Below are 12,809 nucleotides of genomic sequence, written 5' to 3'. Positions count from 1 at the left end.
GGCAAGCAGGAAAGGGCTGGGCGAACCCACTGAAGACAGGCTCTGTTTTGTGTCTTAGCATGACGGTGTACTGATCTTTTATTTAGTGCAGTATGAGGCTATTATACTTGTAAGCAAAAATGGTGGCCAAGACACACTGCTGTAGGGCAGCTCAGGGCAGACCCAGAGAGAGGGATTCCAGCCAGACTTCGTCAACATGTGAGAAACTTTCTCCCACAGAAGCTGCAGGCATGAACATGATCTCAGGTTACACACAAAGATTAGGAGCCTCCAGAAGGAAGGATGGAAACTTATATCTGAGCCCCTCCTCCAAGCCAGGTTCTGCGCTAGGCACCCTCACGTAGGACTCTATTTGACCTTGTAGCTACCCTTTGAGGACGAGAAGAATCAGAAAGGTAAAGTAACTTACACAAGGTCACAAAGCTGCTGGGTCTAGTTGCTTGAATCAATGTCAAGGTCGCCAACAGCATTCTTTGCTTTTCATGGCTAGGTCAATACCCCAGCAAAGGCATCAGTGGCCTTCAAGGTCAGGTGTCACACAGCAGAGTTGGGGCAGAAGAATAAAGTACTGGCAAGCAGATGGGAGCTGACTGCAAGGATGTGACCTGCTCCACCCAGACTCCCAGAAGGGGGTGCCAGGCCCAAGCAGAAGCCAAAGCTCTGCCATTCAGGGCAGCCTTCATATTTAGTGACTAGTGATCCTTCACAGGACTCCTCAGAGGGAGGTATTTTTACCCTCATCTTACAATTTAGAACTTCCCCAGTTCACATACTTAGTAAGTAGAAAAACAGGGATCTGAACTGAAATCTCTGGGTTAGGAGCCTGGTGTGTTCTCCTCACAGCAGGAGTTATTTTAGCTTCAGTTACTATGATTGCAGGTGCATCTGGAATCACAGATAGTCCAGGAGGCACAAAGGCTGGGTCCATTATGGAAGGTTTCTCCAACTTCTATAATTTTTAAGTAACATCAGAATCCTTAAAGAAGAAGATCACCCAACCTGCAGCTAGTCTCCTGGGGCCAGACTGCATGGTGGCAGCATCACAAAGCTGTGAGCCTGGGGGTGGCCATAGCCTGCCAGATTATCAGTCCTGGGACTCGAGTACAGGCCCCATGCGGGAGTCTGCTTCCATCAACAACAACAATGACAACTTCTCCAGCCTGGCTCCTCTGGCCACGCTGTGAAGGCTCCCAAATCCAACATGCAAATAACCTGTGACAGCACAGCATCTTCCGTTTACAATAGGTTTCTACATAGACCGAAAGGTGTGAAAAGCTCTCCTAATTTCTGACCCTCAGAAGACAAAAGCCTGACCTTTCCCAAACAGCATGCAGGAGGCCTAAGAAACCATGATTTCTATGTCCTGGGGGTGGGGGCAGAGAAGATGTTAAGCAGCATCACCCAACAAGGACTGCTTTGTGTAATCCTCCGATGATTTTCTTGGTTGCGGTTTGTACTCACTGAAAAACAAAAAATCTTTCAGTTTTCCCCAGAACAGCTGAGAATGCACAGATCCCAGCCTTTAGGTTCAAATCATCCCTGTCAGTAGAGGGTTGAGGGCCACTGTAAGGCAGCTGGTGGACCTGTAGGCATTTCCCAGTCCCTAGGTTCCCTCAAACCACTACCCCCACCCCCCCACCGCTGTGGGGGAGGGGGAGGGGTGCAAGATGCCCAGCAGGGGCTGAGCTCACCTCTGACCCAGCTGCTCCTGGCTCAGCACACCAGAGGCCACCAGGACCTGAACATGTACCATTCCTCAGAATGCACCACCCCATCCACAACAGCTGCACACACACACCAAGAGGCATTTCAAAATGTTAGTAAAACACAAACTTGAAATTTTAAAAATAAAAATTCAACATATGGACTATTAACTTGCCTGGAGACAAGTGGCTATTCTTGGCTATTAGGCAACTGTTACTCCGCTAACTCAATAAATGCACCTTCTATTAAGTGGAATCTGTTAATCTAGTACATAGACTTTTTCAACTCTAAACCCAACGTTTCCTCTGTGCACGAAAAGCTTCCAATCTGCAGAGAGCAGAGATGCCCAGATATAACTAAAATGCAGATACTTGATGTGGACCTTCACACTGAAGGTCCCTCTGATTAACTGCAAGCTAAAGGCTGATTCATTTGCATGTCTGGGGAAACATCTTGCTTTGTTAAGGAGAAAGCAGTAGTTGCAGAACTTGGTGGTTCTCAAGAGGAACAAATGAAATAGTTTTTCAGGTGAGGGCACTGACGCAGCCCAGAGTTAGATATTTAAAATCAGTGTTTTGAGAAGAGTCTGCACAGATCCTATGTCTTCCACTTTGCTTCCACTTGAAAGAGCAGACGCTGCGACACCGTAGGTTACTTACCGCCTGGGAAAGTACACTGGATTTTAATTTGGGATAATTCTGCAGACTTTCTGGCCCCCGTCAGTTAAAACACTTGTGACTAGTCAGTCAGCTCCACTCATGCAAGCTAATGAAACATCACATTGTCCCGCCACATGCTCCCACAGCACAGGGGCCGAAAGAATTAGGCACTCGGCAGCTGTTCCCAGGAATGCATGCCTCCACGTACCCACAGGCAGGAAGAGGACCCGCAACGGTCTCCCAGAGCTGATCCTGCAGCTATCCCGACAACACAGACATCTCAACAACAGGAACCAGTCCCCTCTCAGCCCAAGAAAGGTCCCAGATTCAAGTAAAAATTCACCCTTGAAGATAGGTGAATCAAAGGGACATCAGTCAAACAAATGCTGACATCGAGAGGAAATCCTGTCTGCAGACCTCTCGGGGAAGCCTTGCTCTGCCTGCAGAACAAAGGCTTCTTCTGTGACATCAAGCAGCAGGTTTAAGAGCACCCTGGCGTCTCGCTTTGGCCACCTTTCAAAACCACAAGTACATCCAAGGGCAGCCAAGATAACAACAAAGCCAAGAGATACACTCTCCAAATGAGGAAAGACCAACTCTCCCTTCCAGGCCTGCTTTCTGCCTGGCTCTTGGTGGCCAAGACCCCATTTCCTCAAGGTGGGTGTCCAAGGTGCTGGGTTCAGACTCTGGGGACTGTAGCTTTCCATACAGTAGGACAGCTCAGAAGACATCCACAGTGGAGGCCAACCTTCTTGGGAAGCTGTGGAGCACCCTGTCTAGGGAAGGCCCTATAGTACTTCCTGGGTTCTAATCCTAATCCTATCTTAGTCACCCAGTTGATTCTGGTCTTAGGTGCCTCAACATCTCTGAACCACTTTCTCAACTGTCAATAACAACAATAATCCTGCTGCTGCTGCCGCCACTGCCAAAATAAGATCTGCTGTATCTCTCACACACAGGGTTAGGATGCTCACACAGGATGATTTATGAACATATCCTTGAAGATGTTTTAAAACTTTAAAATGTGGGATCCCTGGGTGGCTCAGTGGTTGAACGTCTGCCTTTGGCTCAGGGCGTGATCCTGGGGTCTCGGGATCGAGTCCCTACATCGGGCTCCCTGCACGGAGCCTGCTTCTCCCTCTACCTGTGTCTTTGCCTCTCTCTCTGTGTCTCTCATGAATAAATAAATAAAATCTTTTAAAATAAATAAATAAAACTATAAAATGTGAAAGAATAATTTATGTGGCCACAGAGTGGATATTCAATTAATATGCAATTATAATAAAGGTGACTTTTTAATGATTAATGAGCTAAATATATTTGTTAGAAAAACAGCAAACTTGCAATTTATCAGAGTATTTTACAAGACAAAAAGGCGTCTGATGGGTTTCCCTCTGAGTATAGGTGGAGTATCCATGAAAAGTGGGTCTGGGATTTCCCAGATGGCCCCATCATCATCATGCCAACACCAAAAAGGACAAAATGGAAGGTTTTCAGACTTGACATCTGGGCAAGTCACCTTCAGCTGGAATTAACCTTTGAATTCACCATGAAAAGTAAAAAGGCCAAAAAGTTTACCTGAAATAAGCCACACACACACACAAATCAATAATCTTGTTAAAAGTAGATCTAACTAGTCTTACTCCCTGGTGTCACAGATCCAAAACTCTTAACTTTAAAAGCTGCCAGCATGGGGCACCTGGGTTGCTCAGTAGGTTAAGCGTCTGGCTTCAGCTCAGGTCATGATCCCAGGGGCCCCCTGGGGCAGGAGTCTGCCTCTCCCTCTGCTCTTCCTCTTTCTCTCTCAAAAAAATAAAATCTCTAAAGAAAAATAAAAGCTTCCAGCTTCCAGCTTCCAGCAGTGTGAGTGAGCGAGCAAGAGTGGGGAGTGGTTGGTGTTTTCATAGCAACTGAGCTGTAAGGGCCGAATTAGGAACAGAAATGCTATTTCTCCCTCATGGCAGCTCTGCTGAGGCACCTCAGGCAGCGCTCCCTCTCTGGAGCCCCCAGGTTCTCACTCATACCTTTTGTCCCTTGCTTTTCACACACACAAAGCTTTATTTGTTGATCCTGTGTCTTGTTCCTAGAAGGAACTGAGGCAGCTAATAATCTTATTAGGAATATTTAAAAGGATGAAAATAATAATGCGAGGTACTTTGAACTCCTCAAAATTGGGAACACCCCAAGATAGTTTTTAAAGTGCGTTACGTGAACAAAATAAAGTCGCGTCTGGCTGGCTCAGTCGGTAGAGCATGTGACTCTTGATCTTCGGGTCGTGAGTTAGAGCCCCGTGTTGGGGGCAGAGTTCACTCAAAAGAGTAAATACATAAATAAATAAAGTTTAAAAATAACAAAATCTATTAATAAGACCAAGGAGCAGGAGACTAGGATTTTATGATCCTTTGACGTGACCTTCCCACTCAGCATAATCCTGAAGGCCATGCGTTTGTTACTTCCTGTATTTGCCTTTAACAATGAGATATTTTAAGTTATGGGAAAAAGTTGTGATTTTAGGTGAATGTAGTTCTGAATGATAAACAAACCTAAGCCAGCAGTGTATGTCATGTCTTCCACAGGCTGGACTTCAAACTCAGGACTTGCGGCCACCACCTGATAAGATCTTTTTCAGAGAGCTGACCTCTGTCCAAGTCATTTTCAAATCAAAAGCTTTGAACTCCTGGCAGGTTGATGGCTTGGACCTTGGGTGTTTATCAAGGACTTCCTCAAGATAGGAAGGGTGACTCCATCGCCACCTCTGGCTCCCCGGAGCTCCCCCCTTTCAAGAGCTGGTACCCAGCATATTTAACTTGCGAAATAATAAGTGGCTACAGTAAGTCGGGGAAAAGCTGGTTCTGACTTCACTTTGTGCAGCCTGGTATTAGGGCTTATTTGCGGCTGGCCAGAAGTTCTTTTTCTTTGCTGTCCCTTAACCTTCATAAGAGGGAGCAATGACTGTGCCCCTTTAGCAGGGGACACCACTGCTAAATGCCAATGATTCAATATTAACAATACTGTGCACAGGTGTGTACCTTCACACCGACTTGTGCCATCAGCAGGCTGTCTGCTAGCTCTCCGAGTGGGGACGTCACCCACCTACATTTTACAGAGCAGGTGCAGGGCTTTCTAACGTCCAGGACATTCTGGGGAACCTTCTGAGCTGATGTCAGAAACCTTTCAGGGCTCTCCAATGCTTTCTACAGAGAATATGTGGGCCTTCACTTATGTTCCTCTTACACTACTACAATTAGGCACCTAAAACAAATTCTAACCTCCTACCTGCCTAGCTCTCTCCCAACATCTGTACTGTCCACCTCTCAGCTTGCTACACTCTAGCCACAGGCCACCCAGCTTGTTTTGGGACTTTTTTCAAACATGCCAGACTTGTCCCCACACCCAGTTCTTTGCACTGTTCTCCCTATTACTGAAACAATCTTCCTCTAGTTCTTTCCATGGCTGCCTTCTCATTATGCAGGTCTTAGCTCAAATGTCATGTCCTCAGAGACCTGTCCACATTATAAAAAAAAGATACAAGCCCAATAAATCTTCAGTCTATCACGATTTCCTCTATAGCACTTAATATAATCTGCAATTAACTTGTTTATTACCTGGGTCCTTCCCTAGAATATCAGCTCTGGGAAGACACCACTTCAGATGCCCCATTGCTATCCTGTTAGCTCACACACTTCCTCACCCTGGGAAAGGGCAAGGGCAGATTGCTGGAACGATTTGGTTGCCAGAACACCTTCAAGGTTGGACCAGCCCTTCAGTTCAGATACTAAGAGGGGCTGGGCAGAGCTCTGGTGAAGGACCAGGGCTTACAAAATCAATGTGCTCTCATTAACATAGGCAATAGACTCAATATACAGATATTGAGCAAACAAATGAGCTAGGATCAAAGTGGCTTTCTTTGCTACAGAGTTAGAAAGAGACACCAGGAGATACAACAAAAGGAACCAGGCCCTTCTCTGCCCGATAACATCACAGGTTGCTGATCTTCCCCAACAGGAAAAGGAAAGCAGTTCCTAAACCAGCTCCAACAAGCAGAAACTAATCACAGCCAGGCCCATACAAACCCAGACAAGAAGCTTTGATAACCATAAGGCTTATCTACCCAGATCCCTCGTGGACAGGAGCAATCAATCCTTGTTCTAAAGTATTCTGAAGCTGACCTGATGATGTATCCATAACAAATTTTACTTCTACTTGTAGGAGGTGCAGGTCCTAATTTATACCCGCCTTGGCATCCCTACAGAATTGGATGGACATAGTTCAGAATCTAATGTTATAATAAAAAATATATATTTTGTGCTTCATTTTGAGGGACTTAGTGATAAATAGGAAGCTGGCTGTAAAAATACTCTCAAATATTAGATACTAAGAAATGGTTAATTTTTTTAGGTGTTCTAGTTTTTTATGTTATATATTTTTAAAAAATAGGAGTACTGGGCAGCTCGGGTGGCTCAGTGGTTTAGCACCACCTTCAGCCCAGGGCCTGATCCTGGAGACCCAGGATCGAGTCCCATGTCGGGGTCCCTGCATGGAGCCTGCTTCTCCCTCTGCCTGTGTCTCTGCCTCTCTCTCTCTCTCTCTCTCTCTCTCTCTGTGTGTGTCTCTCATGAATAGATAAAATCTTAAAAAAATTAAAAAATAAAAATAAAAATAAGAGTACTTATCTTTGAAAGACACATACCAAAATATTTACAGATAAAACCGGGGCTGAAATTTACTTCAAAACCATTACAGAGGAAGGAAAGTGGGTGGGAATACAGACAAGCAGGACTAGCCCTGAACCCATAGCAGCTGAAGTGGGGTGGCGGGTCCTTGGGAGTTAAACTATTTGCTCTACTCTGTACAGCTGACATATTCCCTAACAGAAAGGCTTTTTAAAAAGCCCTTTAAAGCCAAGTCATTGTCACTTATGGAAATAAATAAGTTACCTAAAGGAGTGCCCAGGTGGCTCAGTGAGTTAAGAGTCTGACTCTTAACTTTGGCTCAGGTCACAAGCGTAGGCTTGTAAGATAGAGTCCTGCACTGGACTCCGTGCTGGGTGTGAAGCCTGCTTAAGATTCTCTCTCCCTCTGCATTCCCCATCCTTTCCCCCCCAGGCGCTCTCTAAAATGATGATAATAATAATAATAATAATTAATAAATAAAGAAGTCACCTGAAGGTGAAGGTTTCACCTTTCCAGTCTTGCAGGGGGTGCTCCTGGATGATGGCCGAGGTCAGAGGGGAGCTCTGCCTTGGGGACTTGGAATGGGGCAGGGTCCCCATGTGACTGAAATTATCACAGGACCTGATGGGAGGAGGGCCTTTTTTCTTCCGTGGAAGGGTACCGTGTATAGACACGTCCTGATAGGCATCTGTGTGATGCTCAGCCGGAGGGGACTTGCTGCTCAGAAGGTCCATGGACGAGGCCAGAGGGAATTGGTGATTCACCGGCATGTTTCTTGGAAGGTTCACAAATTTTCCCGCAGCCATGATTCTCAACTGCTCTAAGGGGAAAAGAAAAGAGTGAAGGTGTGAATCTAAGTTAATCACAAGAACTGACTTCCTACTCACAAAAGGAAATGGAAATGTACCGCATAACAAAAGAACAGGTTTGTGGAGCGTTAAATGTTGAAAGGCATCACTAGGGAAATGTAATACAAGCAGGAAGTTTATTGAGTCCCTTTTCTGATTTCTCCTGGTTGGCAGCAGATTCACCAAAGGAAAAGGGGAAACGTATTTCAGGGACTCTAGAGGCACATGGGCCATTTTATTATTTCAGATGACTGAAGCTGATGAACAACAGGACTAACAAAAAAAGACTACTGAGGAAGCGCTCAAGGTTTCAATATAAGTGCACTAGAGAACACATTATAAATGTTCGATAATTAGCTCACATCTTTCCACCACCCTGTAAATGATAAGAACAGGTGGAGATTACTGGAATTCCTCAGCTGCTAGAAGGCCGTCATGCCAGACCAGCCCCTCAGTTGTGCTACCCAGGGCAACAGGGCAGAATTTTTCTGGCAAAGATCTGGTGCTTACAAATAAATCAATATACTCTAATTAACAAGACGGGCCAGGGTCAGGGGTCAGGAGGTGGGTCACTCCTCCATACATCAGTGGGCTCAGCTGCAGAGGAAAGCCACTGGGGTTGGGGAAATTCATGTACATTGTCCCCCAGAGGGTTCAGGAACCTGCCTGCCACCAGCAGGGTTAAGCAACATACATGTTGTCTGCATAGTCAGGGGAGAGTGGGGAGGAAGAGAAATAAGACCAACAGGGGGCAGAGGGGGGAGAACACGAAAAGAAAAGGAAAATGTGTGCTAGGTTGTATGCAAAAGTAGACCCAAGCAGTTATGCCCAGCTGTGATCACTCGGAGACTTGTCCACTCTGAGCAAGAGACAGCACCCGCTCACCTCCCCCGGAAAAACAAACTATGGTTTTGACCTAAGTCAAATTGTACAAGACACCTCTAAGGCCAACATATAGAAGAAAAAACCCACAAGCTTGAATAACAATTAGAACTAGTCCTTGGAGACATGAAGGATCCAGAACCTGTCCCGCCTGCCACGGTACCAGACTGGTCCAGACAATAGCGCAGCTAAGTCATGCTAAGCCTGATGCATGACTAGGGAGCAGAACGTTCCTTTGCTCTGCAGTCTGTTCCAAAGCCCCGCAGCCCCCAATCCTCACAGGCCACCTTCTCCACTGCAAAGAGGCCAGGGGGAGTGAAAATCATTGCTTAATAGTACCACACTGCAGAGTCAGTTCCACAAAGGAATTGAGGACTTGAGGACCAGCAAGAAACACACTGCTCTCCAGCAGCTCACAATGTAGCGGGAAGAACCAGGATAAAGGTAGTGCAAGGGAGACAACAGACAACAACATTCACAGTCCGTTGCTTCACGTGCAACAGAGAGAAACACACAGTGCCAGGGGCTGGACGGAAGGAAACCCTTCCCTCAAGGTATACAGTCCTAACCCTGTCCTCAGTTCTTTCCCAAACCTGGTCATTCTGGGGCCTGTCTGCGACCACACAGAGGGCCTGGCTCACGGCGGGCACAGAACAATAGGGCTGTGAGTCCCCCTGGGGGCCTCTCCCGGGTCTGGCCAGTACCTGGCACACTGTCAGAACTTACTCAATGTTAGTCATCATTATTTAAAAAGAAACCCAAGCTCCCTGGTCCTCCCTGCCTGACCACCAGTGATGTAAGCCGACTAGGATTCCCTCACCCCACACACACACACACCCCGCTCCCCACAGTTGTGAATGTTTGCCTGTCCAAGCTGTCAGCACCTTCTTAAGAGGGAGGCCCAGATCATTCCAAAGAACCTGCTGGGGAGGCCCAGAACACCCCACAGAACCTCCTTCTGTGCAAAGGGCCACAGTGTTGATCAACTATTTCCAGGTTATTATGACAGGGAAGGGTTGCCCCGGCTCCAGTGTTTCTGGCAGCTGGTTTCCTCTCTGCTTATTGAAGATCTAGATTTCAAGACTGGGCCAAAGGGCTCTAGAATGCTCCTCAGCAAGTTTCCCCTACTTCAGTGTATTCTCTGAATCGAGGGTTAACACCTGCCCTTCCTACTTATGATTTAACAAGCATTTAAGTGCCTCCTCCATAGAAGATACTCAGAGCAACAATGATGCATAAGCCACAATTCCTGACTAGGAGCTCTAAGAGAGAATCCTATAACTCATCAATAGGGACCCACAACATGCTGGAGGGAAGAACAACTAATTTGAACAACGTGACTTGAGGAGCTCTCAGAGAGGGCAATGCTGGAGATGAAGCACTTTGGAGGGATTTTGAAAGCCTGCCAAGAGGATGCTGGAATGGCAGATGCATAGAGGCAAAGAAGTACATCCACAGGCTCAGAGACTACAAACTGAGCTGTGTGGCTCACGTGGGGACGTCAAAGAGCACTTCCTAGAAGCCCAGCTTAGGACAAGATCATGAAGTCTTAAGGGCTGTGTCAAGGGATCTGGACTGCAGGTGCTAAAGATCTGGAAGGAAGGGACAGAAGCCAGTCTGTGCCCAGATAGGTAAGTCTGGAAATTCTGGAAAGGAAAGAAGGGAGGCAGGCAGACCAGTCAAGCTGATGGCCGCAAGCCACCGAGGAAGGATGAAGAACCCTGATCTAGGGCGGTGGCCAAAGAGACGGAGGGAAGAATGAGGAGCTTGAGGCCTCTGGCTGGGAGAATGAGGACAGAGGCCACAGCCATGGGAGGACGGTGCAGTGCTGTAACATGCTGAGTGGTACAAGGAGGACTCCTGTGGGAGGGAGGCTAACAAGCTCGCCACCGAGCTGGTCAGTGTGAGGAACCAATGGCACAGTTCAGTGTAGGAGGTAAGACAATGGTATGTACACTTGGGAGCCAGGACAGGATGTAGATTTTTAAGAATCATCAACATAAAGGGAATATTTAAACCAGAGAATAGATCCCTTAGCTTGTTATTATCAGCTGTGATAACAGATGTGAAAGTACCTCTTAAACTGTCAGGAAACATACAATATCCATGAATTATATCCCTGCTCTCTCCACTGTGGCTGCTTCAAGCCTGGAGCACCCAAAGGACTGAGTTCTGAAAACCTGAAGCGGTGGTCCGGAAGCTGGCTGCATGAAAGAATTTTCTGGGAAGGAAGCTTTTAAAATTCTGAAACCCGGGACACCTGGTCTTAAGGTGAAGACACCTGACTTAAGGGTTTAAGTCAGTTGGTTAAGCGTTTGACTCTTGATTTTAGCTCAGGTTGTGATCTCAAGGTCAGGGAAATCGAGCCCCGTGTGTGGCTCAGTGCTCTGCGTGGAGTCTGCTTGTCTCTCTCCCTCTGCTCCCCCTCCCCCACCCCCCCACTCATGCTCTTGAGCTCTCTAGAGTGTGAGTTCTCTAAAATAAATAAAATCTTTAAAAATAATAATACATAAGATAAAATCCTGACACCCAAGCTGTAACCCAGACCAATGAAATCAGAACCTCGGTTGGGTAGGAACCTGGCATCATTCTTTTTGAAGCCACCAGTACTGTCCAATGTGGAGCCAAGGTTGAGGACCACTGGATAAGCAAGTCTCTTTCATACAGAACTTACACTCAGATTTGGTTACCTGAGGAACAGAACAGAATGACAGTGAGGAGGGGTCAATCAATAGAAGCATCAATTCATTCTTCTATTCAACATCCAAGTATGGAGGGCCTCCTATGTGGTGGGCACTGAGACTGGTATTGGGGACAGTGTCAAACAGCGGTTACTACTCTGTGGTGGAAGCAGACAGCAAGTACTAGCCACATGTGCTGGTGATTTCTAGTGCTATGGGAGCACAAGGAGTGGGGACCAGGATCTAGACTCATCTATGGCCAGAAAAGGCTTTCCTGAGGATGGGATGCTGACCTGAATGATGTGAAGCAGAGTTTAGTAACTGAAGGGAAAAGATTATCCAAGTTGAAACCTCCAGAGAATTCTCAACTGCAGACAAATTGGAAATATCCAAGCCGGGCTCCCCTCTACAACCCACTGCCTCTACCTTGGGCCTCTTCCCCATTAAAATACAGGCTTGTCCTTTGTGTAGTCCCTTGGAAAGACTGGTTCAACCCTGGGGCCTATGTCAAGCCTGAATCAGCCCAAAAGTGGCAGTGTGGGCCCCGACCAGAGACAGAACTTCTAAAAAATATAACTAAAAGTGGGGAAGAGGGTAGAAGGGGGAACTATAGGTAGAAGGAACTCAATTACAACCTTCTGGGTCCCTGTAGTTCCTACTTGAGTTTTATTTGCTTTTATTTTTTCCAGACTCCAGAAACCTATGGCAAATCCAACAGATGGAAGTACATGATGTGTAGCTGGAATCTAGGTTCAAGGTAAGCACTTTTTTTTTTTTTTTTTTAAGATTTTATTTGAGAGAGAGAGCATGAGCAGGGGATGGGAGCTGGAAGAAGCACAGGGAGGAGAAGCAGACTCCCCACAGAGGAGGGAGCCTGACTTGAGGCTGGATCCCAGGACCTGGGGATCACAACATGAGCCAAAGGCAGATGCTTAACCAACTGAGCCACCCAGGCGCCCAAGTACCTTTAATTTTTTATTTTTTTAACTACCTTTCATTTTGAGAGCAAAGCCAGTTACCACATTTGACTCCATTAGGCAAATCTCAAGAGTATTATATATAGGTAGGATCTCAGAGAATGGAGCCTCTTCGTTTTTCCAGATAAGGGAGGTAAATGTTCATTCATTCAATATATATTGTCTCAGGGCTTACAATGCACCAGGAATGAGGACATAATGAACCAGACAAGGTCCTGCTCTCAGGGAGCCTCCATCATGATGGGGTAGGCTGGGGCGGAGGGGGAGGTATCCCTGTCAACACAGACAAGAAAACAAACTAGGTAATGTCTCAGCATCAGTGTCCTAAGGATGAAATGATAGAAGACACTGGCTGGGACGGAGAGTTATTTTAGATGAGGGTGGT

General features: G+C 46.5%; 1 protein-coding gene across 3 annotated transcripts in view; it reads right to left on the bottom strand.

The window, feature by feature from the left end:
- The window catches only part of BCAR3 (BCAR3 adaptor protein, NSP family member), a 155,781-nt gene that overhangs the window by 97,807 nt on the left and 45,165 nt on the right, over nt 1-12,809 (bottom strand). For all 3 annotated transcript variants that reach the window (XM_049111660.1, XM_049111661.1, XM_025417593.3), the window contains exon 2: nt 7,526-7,856. In XM_049111660.1, the coding sequence (XP_048967617.1) occupies nt 7,526-7,842 (317 nt within the window). In that variant the 5' untranslated portion in view covers nt 7,843-7,856. The remainder of the gene's footprint in view (nt 1-7,525; nt 7,857-12,809) is intronic.

The sequence above is a fragment of the Canis lupus genome, chromosome 6, assembly GCF_003254725.2.
Source record: "Canis lupus dingo isolate Sandy chromosome 6, ASM325472v2, whole genome shotgun sequence".
Taxonomy (NCBI): Eukaryota; Metazoa; Chordata; class Mammalia; order Carnivora; family Canidae; genus Canis; species Canis lupus.
The sequence above is the reverse complement of the archived record's forward strand: the minus strand, read 5'-3'. Positions and strand labels throughout refer to the sequence as shown.